This window comes from Oryzias latipes, chromosome 20 (assembly GCF_053564925.1).
Source record: "Oryzias latipes strain Hd-rR chromosome 20, Olatipes_Hd-rR_3.1".
NCBI lineage: Eukaryota > Metazoa > Chordata > Actinopteri > Beloniformes > Adrianichthyidae > Oryzias > Oryzias latipes.
This window is the reverse complement of record NC_136256.1, coordinates 7,092,440-7,114,744: the sequence shown is the minus strand read 5'-3', so window position 1 is coordinate 7,114,744 and position 22,305 is coordinate 7,092,440. Positions and strand designations below refer to the sequence as shown.

Sequence of the window (22,305 nt, the reverse complement as noted above, 5' to 3'; positions counted from 1 at the left end):
TGTGGCAGTAAAAGCTGGAAGTTGCAGCTGTTTTTTCTAATAGATGTAATAAAAGCTAAGTTAGAAGATTTAAAAACTTTTTGATTTGTGTTCGCTGTTGTTTCAAGACGTTAAGAGGAAAGACTCGTTGTGCGCCGAGATGCTCACGCTGTCACTTTTAACCCAATGCATCATGGGAGATGTGGTTCTATAATCCGCCGAACGCAGAAAGACTAGCGTCTCTGAGCTTCATTGTTTTGTTCACTTGTTCCACGGTCTGATACCGGATTCTGTGGAAAGCTACACCGCTAAAGACGAGCTTTAGCTGGTATTTTTGTTAGAACTGAGCGACTTTATCAGCAGAATTCAGAGCAAGGAAGTGAAGACTTTAACCACTTCTGATTGGTCAGACTGATGACATGTGATTAAGACTCCAAGAATGATTGGTGGAGACAGTTAAAGGGGCGGGACTTTTCAGAAAACGGCTTTAGTTGCTGCTAAATCGCGGTACCGTCATTCTTATCAAAATGTTTTTAATAGAATCAAATAAACGCAAAGAAAAAATATTTTATGATCTTTCATATTCCTAACTACTCAGTGTTTTATCAGGACCTGTTTGGATGAACACACAGCTGAAATCCTGGAGATGGAAAATGTTGTTAAATCAGGTAATGAGGACAATTTCCCACGGCACACTTGACCACCTCCCACGGCACACTAGTGTGCCGGGGCACACTGGTTGAAAAACACTGTCCTAGATCACACATCCATTCACTCTCACACCTATGGACAATTTAGAGTTGCCAATCAACCTATGAAGCATGTTTTTGGACGGTGGGAGGAAGCCGGATTATATCAAATATCCCTTTATGTCAAATAACTTCCAGTTGAATGAGGACAAAGGTAATTATTCAATCAACGATGTGTCATAGCACCTACCTTTTCCAGTTTCTCATTGTACTTCAGTTTTTAACATTTCATTTTGATTTCTGAAAATTACATTGCTTTAGGATTTTTTTTTTTTAAATATATTTTGGAAACTGGAAAAGGTAGGTACTATGGGGCATTGAGTGATTAGTTGATGTGATCTGCATTGTACCACTGTACCAAACACAGTCATAAGCAATCCTAGCTTACTTGACTTTGGGTTACACAACATGATAAAGATTAGATTCGTTTATTAATCCCACGAATGGGAAATTTCCTTGTCACAGTAGCATGTAGTTTGGCACAAGTATGTACAGACAGTAATTAACAAATACACATTTTGAAAGAATATATACAAAAATAAGAGTGTTCTGAAATAATAAACAGGGAAAGAGATGTGCAGGAATATAGAGTCATCTGTATATACAGTTTTTGTACAGTGAAATAAAAAACCAAAAACAAAACTAAAACAAAAACTCTAAAAATTAAAGCCGCAAGCGGCGTTGTATGGCCCGCAGACGCAACCCGCCTTCCACGCCCAACTCTATGCACCACCGCCGCCCTCAACGCCCTCACTGTCCACTTTTGATAAAGGCTAGTCAAAACTGCATTTGCTAACTATGCTAACTATGCTAGTTATGCTAACATAGATAAAAGTGCTAGCTTACCGATCAGCATCATCAACTGACTCAGAAAAATGCTTTACCTAAAATGCTAATTGTGCTAGCTATGCTAATGTGGCTAAAAGTGCTAGCATAGCAATCAGCATCATCAACTGACTCAGAAAAACACATAACCTAAAATGCTAACAATGCTAACTATGCTAGCTATATTAATGTGGCTAATAGTGCTAGCATTGCGATCAGCATCATCAACTGACTCAAAAAAAACACATAACCTAAAATGCTAACAATGCTAACTATGCTAGCTATATTAATGTGGCTAATAGTGCTAGCATTGCGATCAGCATCATCAACTGAATCAGAAAAACACATTGTTTAAGATGCTAATTATGCTAACTATGCTAGTTATGCTAACATAGATAAAAGTGCTAGCTTACCGATCAGCATCATCAACTGACTCAGAAAAACACATTGCTCCATTGGTGAGAGCTATATGTCATAAGTTAGTTAAAAACTCATTTTTTTCAAAATGGCAGCTTTTCTGTTGATTTTATCTCCATAGCAACCATTTTGTGTTTTGGTCGCCTTTTGATGACGAACAGATCGATGTCAGTTTCAGACGAATCGGAAAAAGTAAACTTTTTGTTGTCCTTAGCAACAGTGGTTTTATTCATTCCTTGTATCTCTATATCCAGTTTTTTCAATGTATTCAGTTTCAGGCATGAATGCATGCCTTCAAATTTCACAGTAGTCCATTGAAAAACATAGGAGTTATAACAGTGCACCACTTTGCTAGCTCGTCACACGCACCCTGTTCAAAATCTACAACTTCTAATTCCAACATTTTTTCCATAGTAGCTTGCCATTGATGCCCAAAAAGTTTTGAGACGGTCGATGAAAATTCCAACAACAAGTTTACGTTTCCGGTGGCAAAGGTGTTTTTTATAGAAAATTCAAGATGGCGGCCTTTTCCCGAGGTCAAAGGTCAACGAAACTCCAGAAGTGATTGTAGACTTACGCTAGGGACATGCGAGTCAAATTTCATGAAAATTGCTCCAAAAAAAGTTCATTTTTCCATATTGTGTAAAAACGCGAAAATCTCAAAATGGCCACCAAACCGTAGGTCGTGTCGCCATCACGTAATGATTTTAAAACTTTGTTTGGATATACCCGACAAATCGACTTCGGGGGGGTGACGTTCTCTTTGCCGAAAATTCATTTTCAATTTATCCTAGGTGTGTGCCAATTTTGGTGAGTTTTCGAATATGTGGCGGGGGTCAAATTTGCGATCAATGGATCCGTTAGAAAGAATAATAATAAACATTTGTAAAACAATAGGAAGTTTTTGCGGCAGGTTTCCCATGTATTTCAATACGGCCTATATTTTACTATAGGCTGAGCATGTCTTTTTGGCTTAAAACACGTCCTTTGAGGGCTTTTTGGGGCTTTTTTGTGTTTTTGTCATCATTTTTGCGATTACATTTTTGACGTTTGTGCGATGGTGTTGTGCGTGTGCATTTTTGTTGCGTTACACAATTGTCGTGTCGTTTTGTGCTTTGGGCGACTTTTGACCTCATTTTTTGGCGTTCTGACGTGTTTTTTTGACGTTTTGGACCTTTTTGAGTGTTCGACCCTCAGAGCAGTTACAAGATGGTCATTGCAGTCTGTGACTGCTGCGGGCCATAACTATTTACTTAGGCTGAGGTTGAACAGCCTCATGGCAGCTGGGATGAAGGACCTGCGGTAGCGTTCCTTTTTGCATCGTGGGTGCAGCAGTCTGTCACTGAAGGAGCTGCTGAGGTCTGAAACAGTCTGACACAGTGGGTGAGAGGGGTTGTCTATGATTGATGTCAGCTTGGCTAACATCCTCTTCTGATCCACCTCCTCGATGGAGTCCAGGGAGCAGTCCAGGACAGAGCCGGCTCGTCTGACCAGCTTGTTCAGTCTCTTCCTTTCTCTCTCTAAGCTTCCGCTGCTCCAGCAGACTACTGCATAAAGGATGGCTGAAGCCACCACAGAGTCATAGAAAGTTCTTAGCAGTGCCCTGCACACCCCAAAGGACCTCAGTCGTCTGTGCAGGTGGAGACGACTTTGGCCCTTCTTGTACAGGGCGTTTGTGTTGTGTGTCCAGTCCAGTTTATTATTGATGTTCACCGGTGCAGTCAGATGTGGTTTCCTGCTGAAGTAGATCACCACCTCCTTCGTCTTGCTGGCGTTGATGTGCAGGTGGTTCAGAGCACACCAGTCCACAAAGTTGGTGATGACCTCCAAGTACTCCAGATCGTTTCCCTGAGATACCCGCCCGACAATGGCTGTTTCATCAGAGAACTTCTGGAGGTGGCAGCTGTCAGTGTTGTGTGTGAAGTCTGATGTATACAAGGTGAAGAGGAAAGGAGAGACCCCAGTGCTGCAGACTACCACATCAGACACACAGTCATGAAGCCTCACATACTGCGGCCTGTTGGAGAGGTAGTCGATGGTCCATGCAGCCAGGCTACTGTTGACTCCAGCTCCCTCCCGCTTCCCCCTGAGCAGTGATGGTTTGATGGTGTTGAAAGCACTGGAGAAGTCAAAGAACATGACTCTCACAGTGATACCAGTGTCGTCTAGGTGGGAAAAACATCTGTCTAGCAGGTAGATGACAGCGTCTTCCACACCTATTCCTGGACGATAGGCGAACTGCAGCAGGTCCATGTTGTCGTTCACCAGATGACGGAGGTGGTCCAGGATGATCCTCTCCATGGTCTTCATCAGATGAGAAGTTAAGATACAAACTACACATCAACTAGTGAACATCTAAATGATTTTTTTCCCTAAAAAGCGGTGGGAAGATCTGTACCTTAACCTAACCCATCTTTTCTGCAACTGGACTCTAAAAGAGTTTTATGTCCAGAAACTTTAATGAAAAGCTGAAGCTTGGTATAAAAGAGAAAAAAACAGAAAAATGAATAGAACAGAACAACTATTATGTATCAGTTATTGTAACGGACACTGAATATAGAAGCTCATTTGCTGTTCAACACTTATACTTAGTTTTTGTTAAATAATATTTAAGTTTTTAAAAACTGTGGAAAATCTAGTTAAGTTCATGTTAAAGAGCAATAAATGTTTTTGATGGTAAGATAAATCTTTGAATTAAATAAATGTGTAACTCCTTTACTCAATTTATTGTATTCTCCAATGTGAAAATGGTAATGGCATGAAAGTATATGGCAGTGGAGAAAATGTATCAAGATGTGGTCAAGTTAGGATGCTTATGAGGAAAGACATGAACAGAGTGGAGAAGCAAACATTCAGTATAAAGAAAAACAGAATGCATTACAAGAATTGGCCAAGCATGAGGGAAATGATCACTGAGCGTGTTTACACTAATAACCATGTAAAATGAGCCTGAGTCAGACTGTTCAGACCTACATTCTTCCATAGCAGTAATTTTGAAAGTGTGTTTTTCTGAAGGACTGTCTGACATTGTGGCCGTTTGTCAATGCGTGGTAATTTGGTGCACTGGAGATGACACTTCACATTAGGACAACACTGAGAGCTGAGTATGTAAAGGGTTGGCATGGTGTTTGGCAAAACTCAGCCTTGAAGCTAATTCTGTGGGTGTGTGAATGGGTATGTCACTGTGCAGAGCATCAAGCGCCTCTAATGGATCAACATCTAACCAACAGTACTTGTTAAAGTGGATCTATTAGCAAACTGAAGTGACCTGTGGTGGTCCCTTTTTTTGTGAAGGAGGACCAAAGGGCGTGTTCCAACTACTGGGGAATGCCACTCCTTATCTTCCCATGGAGAGGAGAGTTAGGCAGATAGTTAAACCTCAGATTAAGGAACAGCAGTGCAGTTTTTGTCCTGGTCGTGAAACAGTGGACCAGCTCTATCCCCTCTATACATAGAGTGCTGGAGGGGTTTGTGGAGGTTTGCTCCACAAGTATGCGTTTTGTGGATTTGGAAGACGGCGTTCAACTGTGTCCTCCATGATGTCATTTGGAGGGTGCTTCATGAGCCTTACTTAGGCCTGTTCAGTACCTGTTTGACCAGAGCAGGAGCTTGGCTCACATAGTCAGCAGAAAGTCAGACCTGTCTGTGGGCATGCTGGACTCTGACAAGGATTCCCTCTATTACCAGTGGGAGAGTTTATAATCTTTATGAAAAGGTTTCTAGGCGCAGCCACAGACTGAAGAAGTCTGGTTTGGGGACTGCAAGATTTTCTCTCTGCTGTTTTGCAGACTATGCTGTCCTGTTGACTTTGTTGGTCCAAGGTGTCCAGCGTGTGGATCGGCCAATTTGTGGCAGAGTGTGAAAGGGCTGGGATGAGGGTCAGCATCGCCAAGTCTGAAGCCATGGTCCTTGACCAGGAAAAGGTAGTTTATCCTCTCTGGGTGTGTGGAGAGCTCTTGCCACAGGTGGAGTTTAAATATCTAGCGGTATTGCTAACCAGTGATTGAGGATCGGATTGTGGGGTCAACAAGCAATTGGTGTAGCGTCCGCTGTAATGTGCTGTTTGGCCCATTCCATCATTGTGAAGAGAAAGCTGAGACATAAAGTGAAGCTCTCAATTTACTGGTCGATCTTCGTTCCAATACTCACCTATGGTCATGAGCTCTAGATCAAGGTCCCGAATACATTCATTCATTTTCAATTCCGTTTTGTCCCTTTTGGGGTCAGGGGGCTGCCGGAGCCTATCCCGGGCACTTATAGACGTAGGCAGGGGATGCCCTGGACAGGTCGCCAGTCTGTCGCAGGGTAGGGTTAGGGTAGGGTCCCGAATACAAGCCGCTGAAATGAGCTTCCTCTGTAGAGTGGTTGGGCGCTCGTTTATAGATGTGGGGAGAAGCTCGGTCACCTGGAGAGAGCTCGGAATAGAGCTGCTTCATCTCCAAACAAAGATGAACCAGTTGGACTGGGCTGGATTGGATCTCTCCAATGGGAGGTGTTCCAGTCATGTGCCATTAGGGAGAGACTCAGAGACGTCTCTCGGCCAGGCCCGGGAACACTTTGGGATTCCCCCGGAAGAGTTGAAGGAAGTGTCAGGGATGAGAAAAGTCTGAACATCTTTTCTTAGACTAATGCGCCAGCGACCAAGTTCCCAAAGAGTGGTAAAAACTGGATAGACTGTGTACATAGTAATAACATACTCAGCTACAACGCTTAACATTGCTTTTAATAAAGCTTATTACAATATCACTAAATTGGTTTTTGCTCATCAAATAATAAAAGTCACTCCTGACAAAAACTACTTTACCTTTGAAGAATGTGTCCTTGAGTCACATGAGAATTAAAAAAAAGATAATTAAGTTTTTGACGTCATAAGTTCTGTTACTAATAGACGAAGGATGCAACCTTTTGGTATCCTAAATATTATAAATTACATTTTGTTTCACTTACATTTTAAATCAGTTACCGTTTGAAAACTATATTTTAAGTCTAATGTGCATGTGCATATATTGTTTTGAAGTGTTTTTAGGGGAAACTGTTTTTGATTAAAAAATTTGCAATAAAGAGATTGACTTTGGCAGTACTTTAACTGCATAGAAAAACAATTCTTTCTAACATGCTGGCGTATTGTTGATATCTTATACGTAAAACTTAATAATAAAATTATTTTTACCTTGTTAACTGACAAAAAAGAAAGCAAGGCCTGCTGCTGGACGGGCGATCTTGACCAGACTTCCCTTTCTAACTGTAGGCAAAATGCTGATATCTGTCCCCTGAGGTCAGCCTACAACCTGCAGGTTTAAATACATGGTTCACCACAAATGAATTACTTCTTATCATCTATGCAATGCCGCCCATAAGGCAAGGCTACTGAAATGACATACAATTGAGGCAAACACATGTGACAACTACTCACATGAAAGATTTTAAGAAACACATGTTAGCAGTTGTCCCTATCCTTTGGACATGCATTTGCACCCTCACCTGCCAAGCTTCTTCATCAGAGCAGATATCCAACTACCACACAACTGTCCTCATTGCATCGTTCTCTTTCTGTCTCCTTTGCAGCCTCAGCAAACACTGTGAACCCTCAGTCTACACACAACCACCACACAAATGTGCACACACACCATCACAGTCAGGGAGTCTGGATTTTGTGTGATGACGTTTCACTGTCTGTCTGGTTCAGGTCTAGGCCCTCTGCCAGCCAGTAACCCCCCCCCCCTCCTCTCCTAAAGCCCACTCCCTTTCCCCTGATTGTAGTGATGGCCCTTCTGCATCTGTTGGAGATGCAGGGGGAGCAGAACCCCAAGCTAAGTGATTTAATTTAACTCTTTAGATGCAAAACTGAAAAATTGGAGGAAAGCAGAGAGAAAAAAAACACAATAAAGTTGGGGGTCAATGACAAAGAGGGACTATGTAAGAAATATGGATTTGTGTCGAATCAATAAAAAAGAAAAATTTGTGAGTTAAAAATTTAAGGAAAGAGGGAATATGTTAAAAAGAAAAGAGTGGTAAGACGGAGAAGTGAAGAAGGGAGGAGGGAGGCACCGATGGCAACACTCTCTCAGCAGCGTTCACAGAGGGTGACGGTGACACAACACGACAGGATGTTTCCCACAGTCAAAGAGACTTCCATGTATGAGACGCACATGGGCCAGGCTGGAGTTACAAAGTCTGTCTCGACACGACATACACAAAAAAACAAAAAGTCCAGAGGCAGGGTCACAGATTGATTTCTACATACTGGTAAAACAATCCTCAGAAACAGTCTGAATGTAAATCTTCAAGCCTTTTAAGAGAGTGGATATAAGGACAGCACACACAGAAGCCAGGAATATTGAGCACCACACACAGTTGAGGGCAAAAAAAGAGGAAAAAAAAAGGAAAAGTTTGTTGTTTTGTTAAAAATCAGTCAAAAAAGTTTCTTCTGCTGAGCAGTGCTACTGTCCAAGGTGCTGAACTCAGATTTAGCAGCTGCAAAAGGGGATCTAGGGCTGCTGGTGCAATAGCATCCAGAAGTCTGGATCATGCTAGCATGATTCATCAAAGTGTGAAGTGTGTGTCATTTAGAGCAGTGGTACACAACCCCTGGCCCGCGAAGCAGTACGGGTCGGTAAAATTGGCCCCATCTGACTCATTCTTGATGTGTGTCAAGTAGCTCAGCTAGTGTCAAAAATCTATGTTACTTTTTTAAAGAAGCTGCGCCAAGTGCTAAATTAAACCTCCTAGAGCTTGCAAAGTTAACAAAAAACAAACATATTTGGAAAGTTTTTTTTTTCAGAAAAAAGCCAATGAGTGAACACAAGAAGAGCCTTGGACTTCAAAGGGGAAAAAAAAGCTCCATTAAATAAATAAATAAATAAACAGACGTCCATTTTTTTAATCTTCAATTTTGACCGTTGTGGGTTAAGGGAAAATCAATATCACATTTTAATGGTTCCTACACCATATCTAGAGTACAAATAACATATTTACAGAGGATGAAGATAAACCTTACCTTAAAAAGTTAAGGTAAACTGCCTCGTACAGGCAGGTCAATGAAAATATTGTCTGACAATAAACCAGTCCGTGGCCTGGAAAAAGGTTGGAGACCACATATTAGGAGGACTTTATTTTATCTGGTACATTCCATTCAAAGCACTAACAATAATAATGTAAATACTGAAGTTTATCACTCTGACAACTATCATTGGTCTTAAAATCAATGTAATTTAACTTCTTGTATAACCACTAAATTAGTTCAAAGTCACTTAAAGGCGTATGCTTATATAACCTCTACCTTGATTAAGAACCAAGTGCTTTAAAGCCTCAGTCCCATTCACCCAAACACACACACGCATTCACACACTGATGGCAGCTCCACTGCCAGGAGCAATGTAAATGTCAGTGTCTTGCCCAAAGACACTTCAAAAAATGGCCAGGCAAGGCAGGAACTGAACCTATGATATAAAGTTGACCACCCCACCTCTGCCCCATCAGTTACCTGTGGAGCTTTGTGATATTTAGACAGAATGTATGTAGTTTAGTGAGGACTGGGGGGCACTTAAGGACAGAGCTGCACTCAACTCACTGATGTGAGGGTAACACATTGTGGCAAACAGCTCAGGTTTCATTAGAAAAAGCTTTAACTGTCAAGAATTGTGAGTGCTTTCAATGTTCAAAATGTGTGTATGTGTGTGTGTTTCTTCACACCAGGCATTCACAGATGCAAGTGGTTCTCTTAACGGGTTTATTTGGTCTCTCCAAATCCACTGTGAAAACTGCACATACAAACATAATAGAAATCTTTTGACGACTAACATACAATGTAAACAAACAGTTAAAACAAACGAAAAAAATATTACCTAGTCCATGGCTGCATGCAGAGATGGACGTTAGTTTTGGTGTCCTTCTCGAAACCACACGTGGTTTGCATACAAACGTGGTGTTCTTGCTTCCAGCTTCTCTCTTCTCTGTCCGTACAAAATGTGCGCTAACCACTCTAAACACTTCCAGTATGTTCAAAATAAAATTACTTTCAAAATAAACTTCTCACAACTTAACCAACATTTATTAAACAAAAGACAAGAAACTAACAAATGACCGTTACAGTGTGTGTCAGGAGATGGAAGATGTCCAAGGAATTTTTCTTTGTAGCTCGCTAAATGCTCTTTATTCTGATTCTCACCCTTTGTCTTCATCCGGCATTACATCTCTCACTGTAGTCACCTTGCTAACTCAAGTATACTACATGTGGACCATAAAAAGAAACATTTGCATTTGGACAGTCTTTTGGTTTATCAATAAAATTTTGGAATTAAAGATAAAATCTGCACGTATTGACCATGGATGGTTTCACCCATGACAGTCATGTGATCCACAATATTCTGTGGATGTACACTTCCAACTCTGGACAGGGGAGGCGAAGTAAAGAATGTTCTTGGTTGCTTTGTTGTTGTGCATCATTTGTGTGAAAACGATTGAAAACAGAGAGCGTAAAGTGTTTCATTTGCATATCCATTCATTAAATCTTTTACAAAATTTAAGACCTCTACAACTGGTATGATTTAGTGCAACTGTGAGGAACAAAACGTTTAAACTCTCTTGACAAAATAAAAAAATTAAAGTTGCGTAGAGATTTAGGTCAAAATGTTTAATGTTTTTTAAACAGGCAGATGCAAACACGGGCGTCAGATTCAGACGCAGCTTTCCCTGCAGGAGTTGAAGCAGAGACTTTCTCTGGGATGATTTTATGAACTCAAACATGGAAACATGATTACCAAGTAGAACTCTTCAAAATAATAATCCTGATCTCTCCACATTCTCAGTGTCTACCATGCATTGATAAACACATCGCTTCATGCAGCGATCAGACCAGAACCAGTAACTCCTCCCAACGCGACCGCGGTATCATCCTTTAAAGAACACAATGTGCATTTGGAGCGACGTATGCTTCAGACGATGTCCGATTGGCCAATCTCCATGTCAATCAAGTCCCGTACTTCTCAGTGAGGATTTTGATTGGCTGGTGGATTTCAAAGAAGTACTTTTTTTTTTAATCTGTTCTGGCCCGCGATCTACACTCATGTCATTGAAGATCGACCGGTAGATCGCGATCAACGTAATGAGCACCTTTGAATAATATATACATGCATAATATATATAACGATGTCAAAACGGGTTGTGGCTCCGGGAGCTTTCTTTTTTATTAGGGGCGGTCCCAAATGGCTCTTTGAGTAAAAAAGGTTGCCGACCCCTGCAATTTACAGTGCACTATATAGTGAGTTGGGAAGGAATTCTGACACAACCATAGCTTTTTTTCTCCTGCTACGTACATGCTGCCATCAGTGTATATATTTGAGTTTCTGTGTTCTAAATTCTCGTAGCAAAGTTTCCACAATCTTTTTCGGGCTCTACTTACAAAACGTGCGGCAGTTCAATTGTGGGTTAAAAGTTAAACCAGGTTTAACTTTGACCATCAGAGACTCAGATTTGGTGGTGAATTTTTTTTTTTTTTTTTATACACTGTATTTTATCCCACGAAGGGAAATTCTTTCTCCGCATTTGACCCATCCCCTTGGGGAGCGGTGAGCTGCAGCCGAAACCGCGCTCGGGAGGCAGTAGCGTTAAGGGTCTTGCCTAAGGACCCTCACTGGGTGATGTTAACTGCTCGCCATTGATATGGTAATTGCCCCCAGTACCATTGCTCATTCCCCTCCGGGAATCGAACCCTGGTTTCCTGCATGGTAGCTTCCCACCTTACCAACCGAGCTACCCAGCCGTAATGGATAGCGTCGTCGTTATTCATGGAAATGACAACCATTTGAAAATTGATCATAAAGGAGAAATTAATAGTTGCTTTTTATGCCCGACTAATTATATAACATCACGTCTTTCATATATTGGAATAGATCTGCGATTTTAAAAAAAACCTGCACAACAAAATCTGCAACACTTTGACATTTCGCACAAAGCCTTTTCCAACTGCAGGGGCATAAAGGACATGTGCTAGTAAACAGTGGAAATAGAAAAAGAAGAAGCAGCTCCTCCCTGCTTGTCCAGTGTGAACAGTGTGAGCTAAACGCATTATTGAACGTGCGTCACATCTCCGTTGCCCGGTGTGAAGGTAGCCTCATATGAAGCAGTTCACAGTCATATAGAGGCTGAGAGTCTCAAAAAGGGCTCCAAAGCTATCCACTAACTGTAGACTCACAAGTACATATTCATTTCTGTGATCCCTTTCCCATCTGTAAGCCTTGCTCACTTCTTCCTCAGAAGAACTCCGTAGTGCAGATTGGTACTTGCAGCAATCAGATAATATCCCCATCATCATGATGCATATGACACAAGGTATCTGAGGTGTTAAGTACAGTGTACCACAAACAAAGGCCTACGCACAGCCTGGCTGTCTAACTGGTTACACCCCTTTAGGTTGTGAGATGCCAGTGCACATGAGGACAAGAATATTGTGTCCTTGTGAGTGCTGTGTACACAAACAACAGAAGACTAGAGACAAAATGAAGAGGGGTGTGTGTCTCTGTATACAGCATAGTCATATAAAAGCTCTTTCAAAGTAAGTCCTCGGTAAATCTATCACAGGGATTTCTCTTTTTTTCCCTTTGATAAAGTTGCAATGTATATTTCATCTACAGTAAATCACAGTAATTCCCTTTGTAGAACCTGGGTTCTACACAATGGCACTAAAATATTTTGCTCTGAAACTGCACCTGCTCTTCATTTATTCCTCCTTTGATGAAGAAAGTAACTGTGGAACAGCTCTGTTTTCCTTTTCCTTGTCTGAGGAACTACACTTCTTTTCCCATTTTTCCGTTTCTGTAAATTTCTGGCTATGCTCCTGTCCTAAATACAAAATTACACCCTCTATCATCAGATGTACTCGATAAATGACTAAAAACATCTCACGTTAAACACTGCAAATAAAAAGTGCACTAAAAAGTGAATCATTTAGAGGTAAAAATACTATTTTTATAGTACTTCTTTAGACTGAAAAGTCTAAATAAGTAAAACAGGAATAACAGATTACAATAAATAATCAGTATGGAATTGTGTAGAGTCTAGTGTTTCTCACATGATGTTGACGAAGCAATTGATGGTCAGTTGGTAAATGCCTTTAGGGACGGCCTGAAGCAGTCAAGTGAATATTCAGTGACTAAAGCATTTTGCCACACATTTGATTTAGTAAACACCTGTAGCTCTGATTTACCAGTCCTTTTGCTGGGTTTGTCTATTAATCTGAGTTTGGTTGAAAAAAGAACACTCCTCACCTTTCAGGTGCATATTTATGTTTAAACATCAGTTTATAAGAATCTACCCACAGGGGTTGCAAGCCAGTAACTTCTGTGCCGGTCCCAAGCCCGGATAAATAGAGAGGGTTGCGTCAGGAAGGGCATCCGGCGTAAAAATTGCCAAAATAACTATGCGAATCATCCACAACACTTTAGACATACCGGATCGGTCGAGGCCCGGGTTAACAACGACCGCCACCGATGCTGTTAACCTACAGGGTGTCGGTGGAAATTTGACTACTGTTGGTGGAAGAAAGAGGGGAGGCAGAAGGGTCCGTGGCCAGAGAGAGAAGGGAAAAGGCAGGAACATAGGTTTGAGAATAGGGACTCTTAACGTTGGTACAATGACAGGGAAAGGCAGAGAGCTGGCAGACATGATGGAGAGAAGGAAGGTAGATGTACTGTGTGTGCAGGAGACAAGGTGGAAGGGCAGCAAGGCACGTAGTATTGGAGGAGGATACAAACTTTTCTATCATGGTGTTGATAGGAAGAGAAACGGGGTAGGAGTGATTCTGAAGGGGGAGTTTGTAAACAGTGTTCTAGAGGTGAAAAGAGTCTCAGACAGGATGATGAGCCTAAAGTTAGAAATTGAAGGGGTGATGGTGAATGTAGTCAGTGGGTATGCGCCACAGGTTGGCTGTGAGTTAGAAGTGAAGGAGAGATTCTGGAGTGAGTTGGATGAGGTCATAGAGAGTTTTCCCAGAGGAGAGAGAGTTTTTATTGGAGCAGACTTTAATGGGCATGTTGGTGAGGGCAACAGAGGTGATGAGGAGGTGATGGGCAGGTTTGGTGTGAAGGAAAGGAATCTGGAGGGACAGATGGTGGTGGACTTTGCGAAGAGGATGGAAATGGCTGTAGTCAACACTTACTTCCAGAAGAGAGAGGAACATAGAGTGACATACAGAAGTGGAGGTAGGAGTACTCAGGTGGACTACATCCTATGTAGACAAGGTCATTTGAGAGAGGTTAATGACTGCAAAGTGTTGGTAGGAGAGAGTGTAGCCAGACAGCACCGCATGGTGGTGTGTAAGATGACTCTGGAGGCCAGGAAGAAGAAGAGAGGGAAAACAGAAAAGAAGACCAAGTGGTGGAAGCTACAGAATGAAGAAACTTGTGAGGAATTTAGGCAGAAGTTGAGACAGGTCCTGGGTGGTCAGGATGAGCTTCCAGAGGACTGGGAAACTACAGCAGAAATTATCAGGGAAACAGGTAGGAAGGTGCTAGGTGTGTCATCTGGAAAGAGGAAAGATGGTAAAGAGACTTGGTGGTGGAATGAGGAAGTACAGGAATGCGTCCAGAGGAAGAGGTTGGCTAAAAGGAAGTGGGATGTAGAAAGGACTGAGGAAGGTAGACAGGAGTACAAGGAAGCGCAGCGTAGAGTGAAGAGAGAGGTGGCAAAGGCCAAACAGAAAGCTTACGATGAGCTTTATGACAGGTTAGACACAAAGGAAGGAGAGAAGGACTTGTACAGGCTAGCCAGACAGAGAGACAGAGATGGGAAGGACGTGCAACAGATAAGGGTGATTAAGGACAGAGATGGAAAGGTGCTAACAACCCAAGAGAGTGTACAGAAAAGATGGAAGGAGTATTTTGAGGAGCTGATGAACGTGGAAAATGACAGGGAAAGAAGGGAGGAAGATGTGGTTGTTGTGGAGCAGGAAGTAGCAGAGATTGGAAAGGATGAGGTTAGGAAGGCTCTGAAAAGGATGAAGAGTGGAAAGGCTGTTGGTCCTGATGACCTACCTGTGGAGGTATGGAAGTGCTTAGGAGAGACAGCAGTGGAATTTCTAACAAGGTTGTTCAATAGGATTTTAGAGAGTGAGAAGATGCCTGAGGAATGGAGGAGAAGCGTTCTGGTCCCGATCTTTAAAAACAAGGGTGACATGCAGAACTGCAGCAACTATAGAGGAATAAAGTTGATGAGCCACACAATGAAGCTGTGGGAAAGAGTAGTGGAAGCCAGGCTTAGGAAGAAGGTGGAGATTTGTGAGCAGCAGTATGGTTTCATGCCCCGTAAGAGCACCACTGATGCCATTTTTGCTTTGAGAATGTTGATGGAAAAGTACAGAGAAGGTCAGAAGGAGCTGCATTGTGTGTTCGTAGATTTAGAGAAGGCGTATGACAGGGTGCCGAGGGAGGAGCTGTGGTACTGTATGAGGTCGTCTGGAGTGGCAGAGAAGTATGTCAGAGTAGTTCAGGACATGTATGAGAGAAGTATGACGGTGGTGAGATGTGCTGTAGGTCAGACAGAGGAGTTCAAGGTGGAGGTGGGACTACACCAAGGATCAGCTTTGAGTCCTTTTTTGTTTGCTATGCTGATGGACAGGCTGACAGACGAGGTAAGACAGGAATCTCCCTGGACAATGATGTTTGCGGATGACATTGTAATTTGCAGTGAGAGTAGAGAGCAGGTGGAGGAACAGCTAGAGAGGTGGAGGTTAGCTCTGGAAAGAAGAGGCATGAAGGTCAGTCATAGTAAGACAGAATACATGTGTCTGAACGAGAGGGATCAAGGTAGAAGCGTTAGGTTACAGGGGGCTGAGGTGAAGAAGGTGCAGGAGTTTAAGTACTTGGGGTCAACAGTTCAGTGTGATGGGGATTGTGGAAAAGAGGTGAAGAGGCGAGTGCAGGCAGGTTGGAGCGGTTGGAGGAAAGTGTCAGGAGTGTTGTGTGACAGAAGAGTGCCAGCAAGACTCAAAGGAAAGGTGTACAAGACAGTGGTGAGACCAGCTCTGCTCTATGGGTTAGAGACGGTAGCAGTGAGACAGAGACAAGAGGCTGAGATGGAGGTAGCAGAGATGAAGATGTTGAGGTTCTCCTTAGGAGTGACCAGGTTAGACAGGATAAGGAACGAGTACATCAGAGGGACGGCTCATGTTGCCTGTGTTAGCGACAAAGTCAGAGAAGCCAGACTGAGATGGTTTGGACATGTTCAGAGGAGGGATAGTGGATATATTGGTAGAAGGATGTTGGAGATGGAGCTGCCTGGCCGGAGGGCAAGAGGACGGCCAAAGAGGAGATACATGGATGTCTTAACAGAGGACATGAAGTTGGCTAACGTTAGGGTAGAAGATGTTCATGATAGAGTGAGGTGGAAAAGGATGATTCGCTGTGGCGACCCCTGATGGGAAAAGCCGAAAGAGAAAGAAGAAACATCAGTTTATAAGACAGATGGAAATGCTTGTAAGAGTTGGGTTAAACATAGGTTTAATTCTTACTTTTAACCTTATAAAACCTTCCAAAAATGTCATCTAATGTCAGCCTTTTTTGTGATCAAAATGTCCAGTTGCTGACCTTTGTACCAGAACTAAATCATGCAATCAAGACTCACGTCCAAGGGGCATATGAGGACATGCACAAAGAGGTCGTTTGTCATAGCTTCTCCAACAGGGATGAAATGTGCATGCATGCAGTTCCTTATAAACATACACGACACAAAAACAGCCAAAAGGTCAGAGAGAGACGCTTGATTGACAAAACAATTTGACAGGATACCACGGATGCCCAAGAAGAACACTAACACACGCTCTCGCCTCACAAAACCTTGTTCTTCCAGAGCCGGGCTGGAGAAAAGCCATTGGAGTGCTGGGAGGGGTTCTTTTAGGACTGTGAGTGGATTCAGGCAGAAGGCTGCCAGACAAACTTTGTTATGATCATGTCCTTGTCATGAGAAATAAAACTCAGCCTGTGACTGAATCCAAATTTTAGCACCTGCTTGTCTTGAGGTTATACTGACAAGTGCAACTTCAGATATGGCAGTAGCCCTGTTTGTGCATTTGTCAGAGCAGCAGATTTATGGTTCTAAAATGTTCCCATTCTTTCTAACAATCTAAAAGGTCTCTGAAGGTCATCAAAAAAACTCCCAGTTTAACGGCAAATTATTAGATTTCAACAACTCATCATTATCTATTGTTACTTTAATGACCATAGACATAAATCAAATCCATCTCCATTATACACCTTTTAAAATACTTTACTTTACTTAACATTTTATTTTTTATCAATGGATGATCTAGACAATTACATTTTCAAGGTTTACTATTCAAATCATGATGAATGCTTGGACCCAGCTGCTGTGTCAATTTAGGATCTTTCTCCTATCCTTTCCAATCTGGCCAAGAGCCTGTGGCCGGACATTGTCCTCCAGCTGACCCAGCCTCAGTCTGCTGCTGTGCTCTACTCCTCTGACTACTAAATGAGACAGATGAACCGTACCACCAGGGTCAGAGCTTTGACAAGACCAGGAGCAAAACAAGACGACAAACTGGTTCTTCACTGCGAACCAGGAGAAGTTGGAGCTGTTGTAGTTTGGACTTCTGGAATCTCGTCTTTGTATTAACATATTACCATGAGTCTTGCTTAAAATTGACATAAGTACTTCATCACAAGGTCAATTAAATGCCCAATACTTGAGATGTTTGTGAAAATTTGAGAGAAAACAGAACTTTAGATGACTAATACTTTTGCTTCCTCCAGATTTACAAAACTACAGTACACTACAGTGAAACACAAGGAAGAAAAAAGCCAAATTCACATGAGATCATTCTATATCTTCACACTTGTAGTGCCAGACAAAAATCTCATCTTATCTGGTTTGCTAACAACAATGACCCAAGTAGACACGCTCCAATGAAAATGGTGCTTCTAGTGTTTTTAATATGTTGTTGTAGAAATTGTATTTTGATGGAGGACATGAGATACTATGTCCTAGAAAAGACAGGTTTTTTGATTTTGGCTAAAAATGACATCATCATAACTAAAAGCCCACTGGTAAAACTTTGAATATAGATAAAAAAAATCAGATAATTAATTTTTGAAAAAGTTTTCTTCTTATCAAGATGATTGCACAAAATGTATCTCTGAAAAAAGCCAGTGTTTTAAGATGACCTTTCTTGGTATTTTTTTTAAACAGGCATAAATAGAACTGAAATGATAAAAATTTAGAAAAAATTCTCCAATACTGAGATGCAACTTTAATGGGAATTAATGTTGAGAAAAAGCTGCAATAAGTTGTACTGTGTTGTATATTTATTATACTGAAAACTACATTTTAAATAAAAACCATACAAAGCAACAAGAATAGGTCCATTCTTCATTTCCCCTTCAGAGGGCTTTATTATACCTATTAGAAACATTTTTAGATTTGCAGCTAGACCGAACATCACTCTGCGGCAGTGCTTGTTTCTAAGTTTCAAACCAAAGGTAGGAAGTGAAAAAATTTGATCATTATGTGACTATTTCTACCATTTGTAGCCACAGAAACTGAACAAACCTGCCTCTCCCATCTTTTTCTGATCCAGCCATCCGAAGGTTTCTCTTCCCAAAAATGTCTAATCGGAGATGAGCCAAGTTCCTGCAGCTGCCCTCCAGCTGACCCTTGTTTAGCTCTTCAGCCTCAGCCTCACTTCTTCAAGCTGTGATAAGAACTGAGAACAATCTCTCTAGCAGCAGGACTACAGGGCTATGATGATGTTTCACAGTCAGAACAGGGTGCAGTTCTCTGCATCCCCCACACCATCCTGATCAGGCAATGCCCTTAAATCTGTCCTCCTTCAGCTTAAATCTTCCTTTAACCCATTAGAACCCATGGTGACATCAGTGTAACAGAAACATATCAGAAATGTGTTTCATGCTCCATTTGCTTTGTAGTATATTCTACATCATTTCATTTTTCAGGAAAAATTGGTCTGGGTTCTTATGGGTTAAAGACTGCATACCTGGTAATACAGCTTTGTAGTTTAGCTTTTCTTTTCATAATTTATTTAAAGGATATAATGGATATAATGGAAATGAAATATAAGCATTATGAGTTCTGAGTAATGTAAAAATAAAAAGACAGCCTCCTAATTTGTAACCAGTCAAAAAAACGCCTCATGAACTCACTGAGCTTTTCCACTTTCCACAAAGCTCTACATGAATTTGTGTGATGTTTTACTAACAGAATTTCTATTCTATTGACAAATACAAAAAATAGAAAAGATTAATACTACCGGTATTAGCATGACCAACAGTATGTTTTGTTTTCTGAGACATTTAGGAGTTAAGGCCTGTTCACACGGGGACGAATTTCGCCGGCGAATTTCGCCGGCGATTTTCGCCGACGTTTAACGCCTCGTGACTAAACAAAGGGCACCAATGTGAGTGTGCACACCAACGCGAAAAAACGCCACGCGTCAGAGCGTCACTTTTTAAAAAACGCCTCGTGTTCGTTTTTTTGGTTCGACGCGCCGCGTCGAAAACTATACGACCAATGAAAACAGCGCTTTTGCACTCGTGTCTGGAGCTTATGAAGTTACAGTAAAACACAACTTGGGGGCGTTCAAACATCAAACTGCCTTTCTGAGCACACATACCATCAAAGAAGATAGATGCCAAGTCGCGTCTACACTGCCACGACGAAATAATTAAGGACATTTTAAAATATCCTCGAACCAAGAACCAGTTGGAGCTACTGGTGCTTGAAATATTCATGTTATCTTTGTATGATTCTGACAAGCGCGTAAATACTTGCTCTCTTCTTCCGAGCGAAAAGTGACTTTAAAAAGCGTAAAGTTGCGCAGCGCCACCTTGTGTACAGGAGTATTTCTGTTTTACATCAAGCGCCATCTAATGTCAGGGAATGAAATTGCATGTTCACTCGGCTCATCGTCAGCGAAAATCGCCTGGGTGTGAACACAAAAAACGTGGCAAAAAGCCCGGGCGAATATTCGTCCCGGTGTGGGTACCAGATGTTCTCGGGTTGCCGGATGTTCTCGGGGTCCTTTTTTTTTTTTTTTTTTTTTTTTTTATTGTGCAAGTTTTTTTTTTTTTTATTTTATTTTTTTTATTTATAGAACACAATACAAAACAATACCAGAACATTTACATAAAAATTACAAAATATGGCGAATACAAAAGAGAATACTATAATTGGAAAGGAAGCAAAAAGAAGAAAAATTCTTATCAGTATGCAAACATAAACCTATTTATATTCATAATCATAGAGAAATCAGGGAAAAGTATAACATAAGAGAATAACAATTTCAGAGTTGGATAGTGTTGCAAAAAGCAGGGGGAATGTTCTCGGGGTCCTTCAGGGTCCTTCGACCAATGATGACGTCACACTATTTGATTGGCTGTAAGTTGCCACGACCAATGAGTTAACGTCGCGAAGTTTTTTTAAAAACTTTATTGACAATTGCGGTATCATACATTAACAATGACATTAACGTTAACAACGAACAATAACGATGTAATCAATATTGCCTCGAAGATCAGTCACCATTGCCAAATATAACATATTGACATAGAAAATAAACAAAAGAGGGGAAAAAAAGAAACAATGAACATAACACACAAATAAATACAAACACAAGTAAAATAAAATAAAGGAACATAGAAAAAATCTGAGTAGTCTAATACTAGTTAAGTTAGGGGTACTCGTGAAGTTTGTATTTCTGAACAAAACTAAGCAATTTCAAGCCATTCTTCTTTTTCATATAATGAAGTGATTGAAAGCAAAAACAGAGCTCTTTATTAAATGTTATAAAAGTGATTTGGTCTTCAAAACTTGACCTTACCAAGATGGTGGTGCTCTCCTCCCATGAGGAACCACGTGATGTCTCGTCTAGTGATATAACTCATTTGAAGGACCCTGAAGGACCCCGAGAACATCCGGCAACCCGAGAACATCCGGTACCCACACCGGATGTTCTCGGGGTCCTTCGACCAATGATGACGTCACACTATTTGATTGGCTGTAAGTTGCCACGACCAATGAGTTAACGTCGCTAAGTTTTTTAAAAAACTTTATTGACAATTGCGGTATCATACATTAACAATGACATTAAAGTGTGGGTGACATGGCCTATTTTAATAAGCCAAAATATAGTAAATAGTCTCTATTTCATGTTGCGATTGTTTTTAATATTTTTCGAAAAAGAATAAATAGCGAAAAACGCAATATAAACAACGAGGACGGCCGCCGGCTTCACGCATTACGCCGAATTCGCGCCGCCCTGTTTGTGACGTAACGAAAGGAAGACAAGGAAGATAACATGGCTAGCACCGATAGCGAAGCACAGAGTGATGCTACCGTCTCTATTAGCGATTTATCATCAGATGAACAGAAAGATGAAGAGGAAAGTTGCGGAGATTATCATGATGATGAGTCACTTTTGCAACCGTATCGATTCGAACCCTTTTGCGAAAGTGAGGAGGATATAGCAGAAAGTAGTAGGTCTAGTGATCATGCCGATGACGATAGCCAGCATGAAGATTCGGCTAGACTCCAGTAAGTCTAAAAAATGTATAAAATTAAATTACTCCACTTACCCTAAAATATACTCAAAATGTCCCCTTTTGGCCTAATCTAAACAAAGGTAAACACTGGTTTTCAACCCAATTTACAAAATAAATGTCACAAAATAAAAGTTTCCCAGATGGTACTACTCTTTAGTTAACAAAGTCACTGTATACCATTAACAACTGTGGAACATTAACAGTTTTACCCGTTTGAACCCGTTTGAAACCTTTTCTCGTGCGCGCGCGCGCTCACACACACACACAGTTCAGTTTACTCACGGTACCGGCACCTCAAAAGCAAAAGAAAAAAAACGTTGCAGGCCTGTTGCTTCTCTTGCAAAACATTGAGTGTGTTGAAATACTCCAGTTGGATCCAAGGACAACAGAAAACACGACTACTTCGCCTCAATGTGATCCATCGTGATGCACACTAGCTTAGCAGCCTCCGCTCCCGACTCCAGCGCCGTCCTCTCCGACCCAGAAAACGGCTCGCTCGCTTCCAGCTCACCCGCCTTTCCTCGACTCAGAAGCCAAGATCCTCCTCCCAACTCTCCGTTCAAAATTCTTCGTTTGTGTCCCGGTTTTTGTCCCTTCGAAAACGCAGACTTCTCTCCTGCAGATCTGGAGGGAAAAATCCTTCGCCGTCCACCTTCTTGAACTTTCCCCTTTTCAGCAGCGTTTCTTGTTTTGGGAATTTTATACACAGATAAACTTTCACTAGATGTATTGCTACATCCAGCTGCCACAAAACGACTTGGCATGTTGAT

The 22,305-nt window shown here is 41.5% G+C and overlaps 1 protein-coding gene across 19 annotated transcripts in view; it reads right to left on the bottom strand.

Annotated features, from left to right (window-relative positions):
* The window catches only part of LOC101173180 (uncharacterized), a 200,672-nt gene that overhangs the window by 82,524 nt on the left and 95,843 nt on the right, over window positions 1–22,305 (bottom strand). The window contains exon 1 of one of the 19 annotated variants that reach the window (XM_078938289.1): window positions 18,528–18,555. The exons of 16 other annotated variants lie outside the window; for them this stretch is intronic. In XM_078938289.1, coding sequence (XP_078794415.1) covers window positions 18,528–18,540 — 13 coding nt within the window. In that variant the 5' untranslated portion in view covers window positions 18,541–18,555. Of the gene's footprint in view, window positions 1–8,967; window positions 10,335–18,527; window positions 18,556–22,305 lie in introns of those variants that run through there. 2 more of the 19 variants (XM_078938298.1, XM_078938290.1) reach the window with 2 other exon arrangements.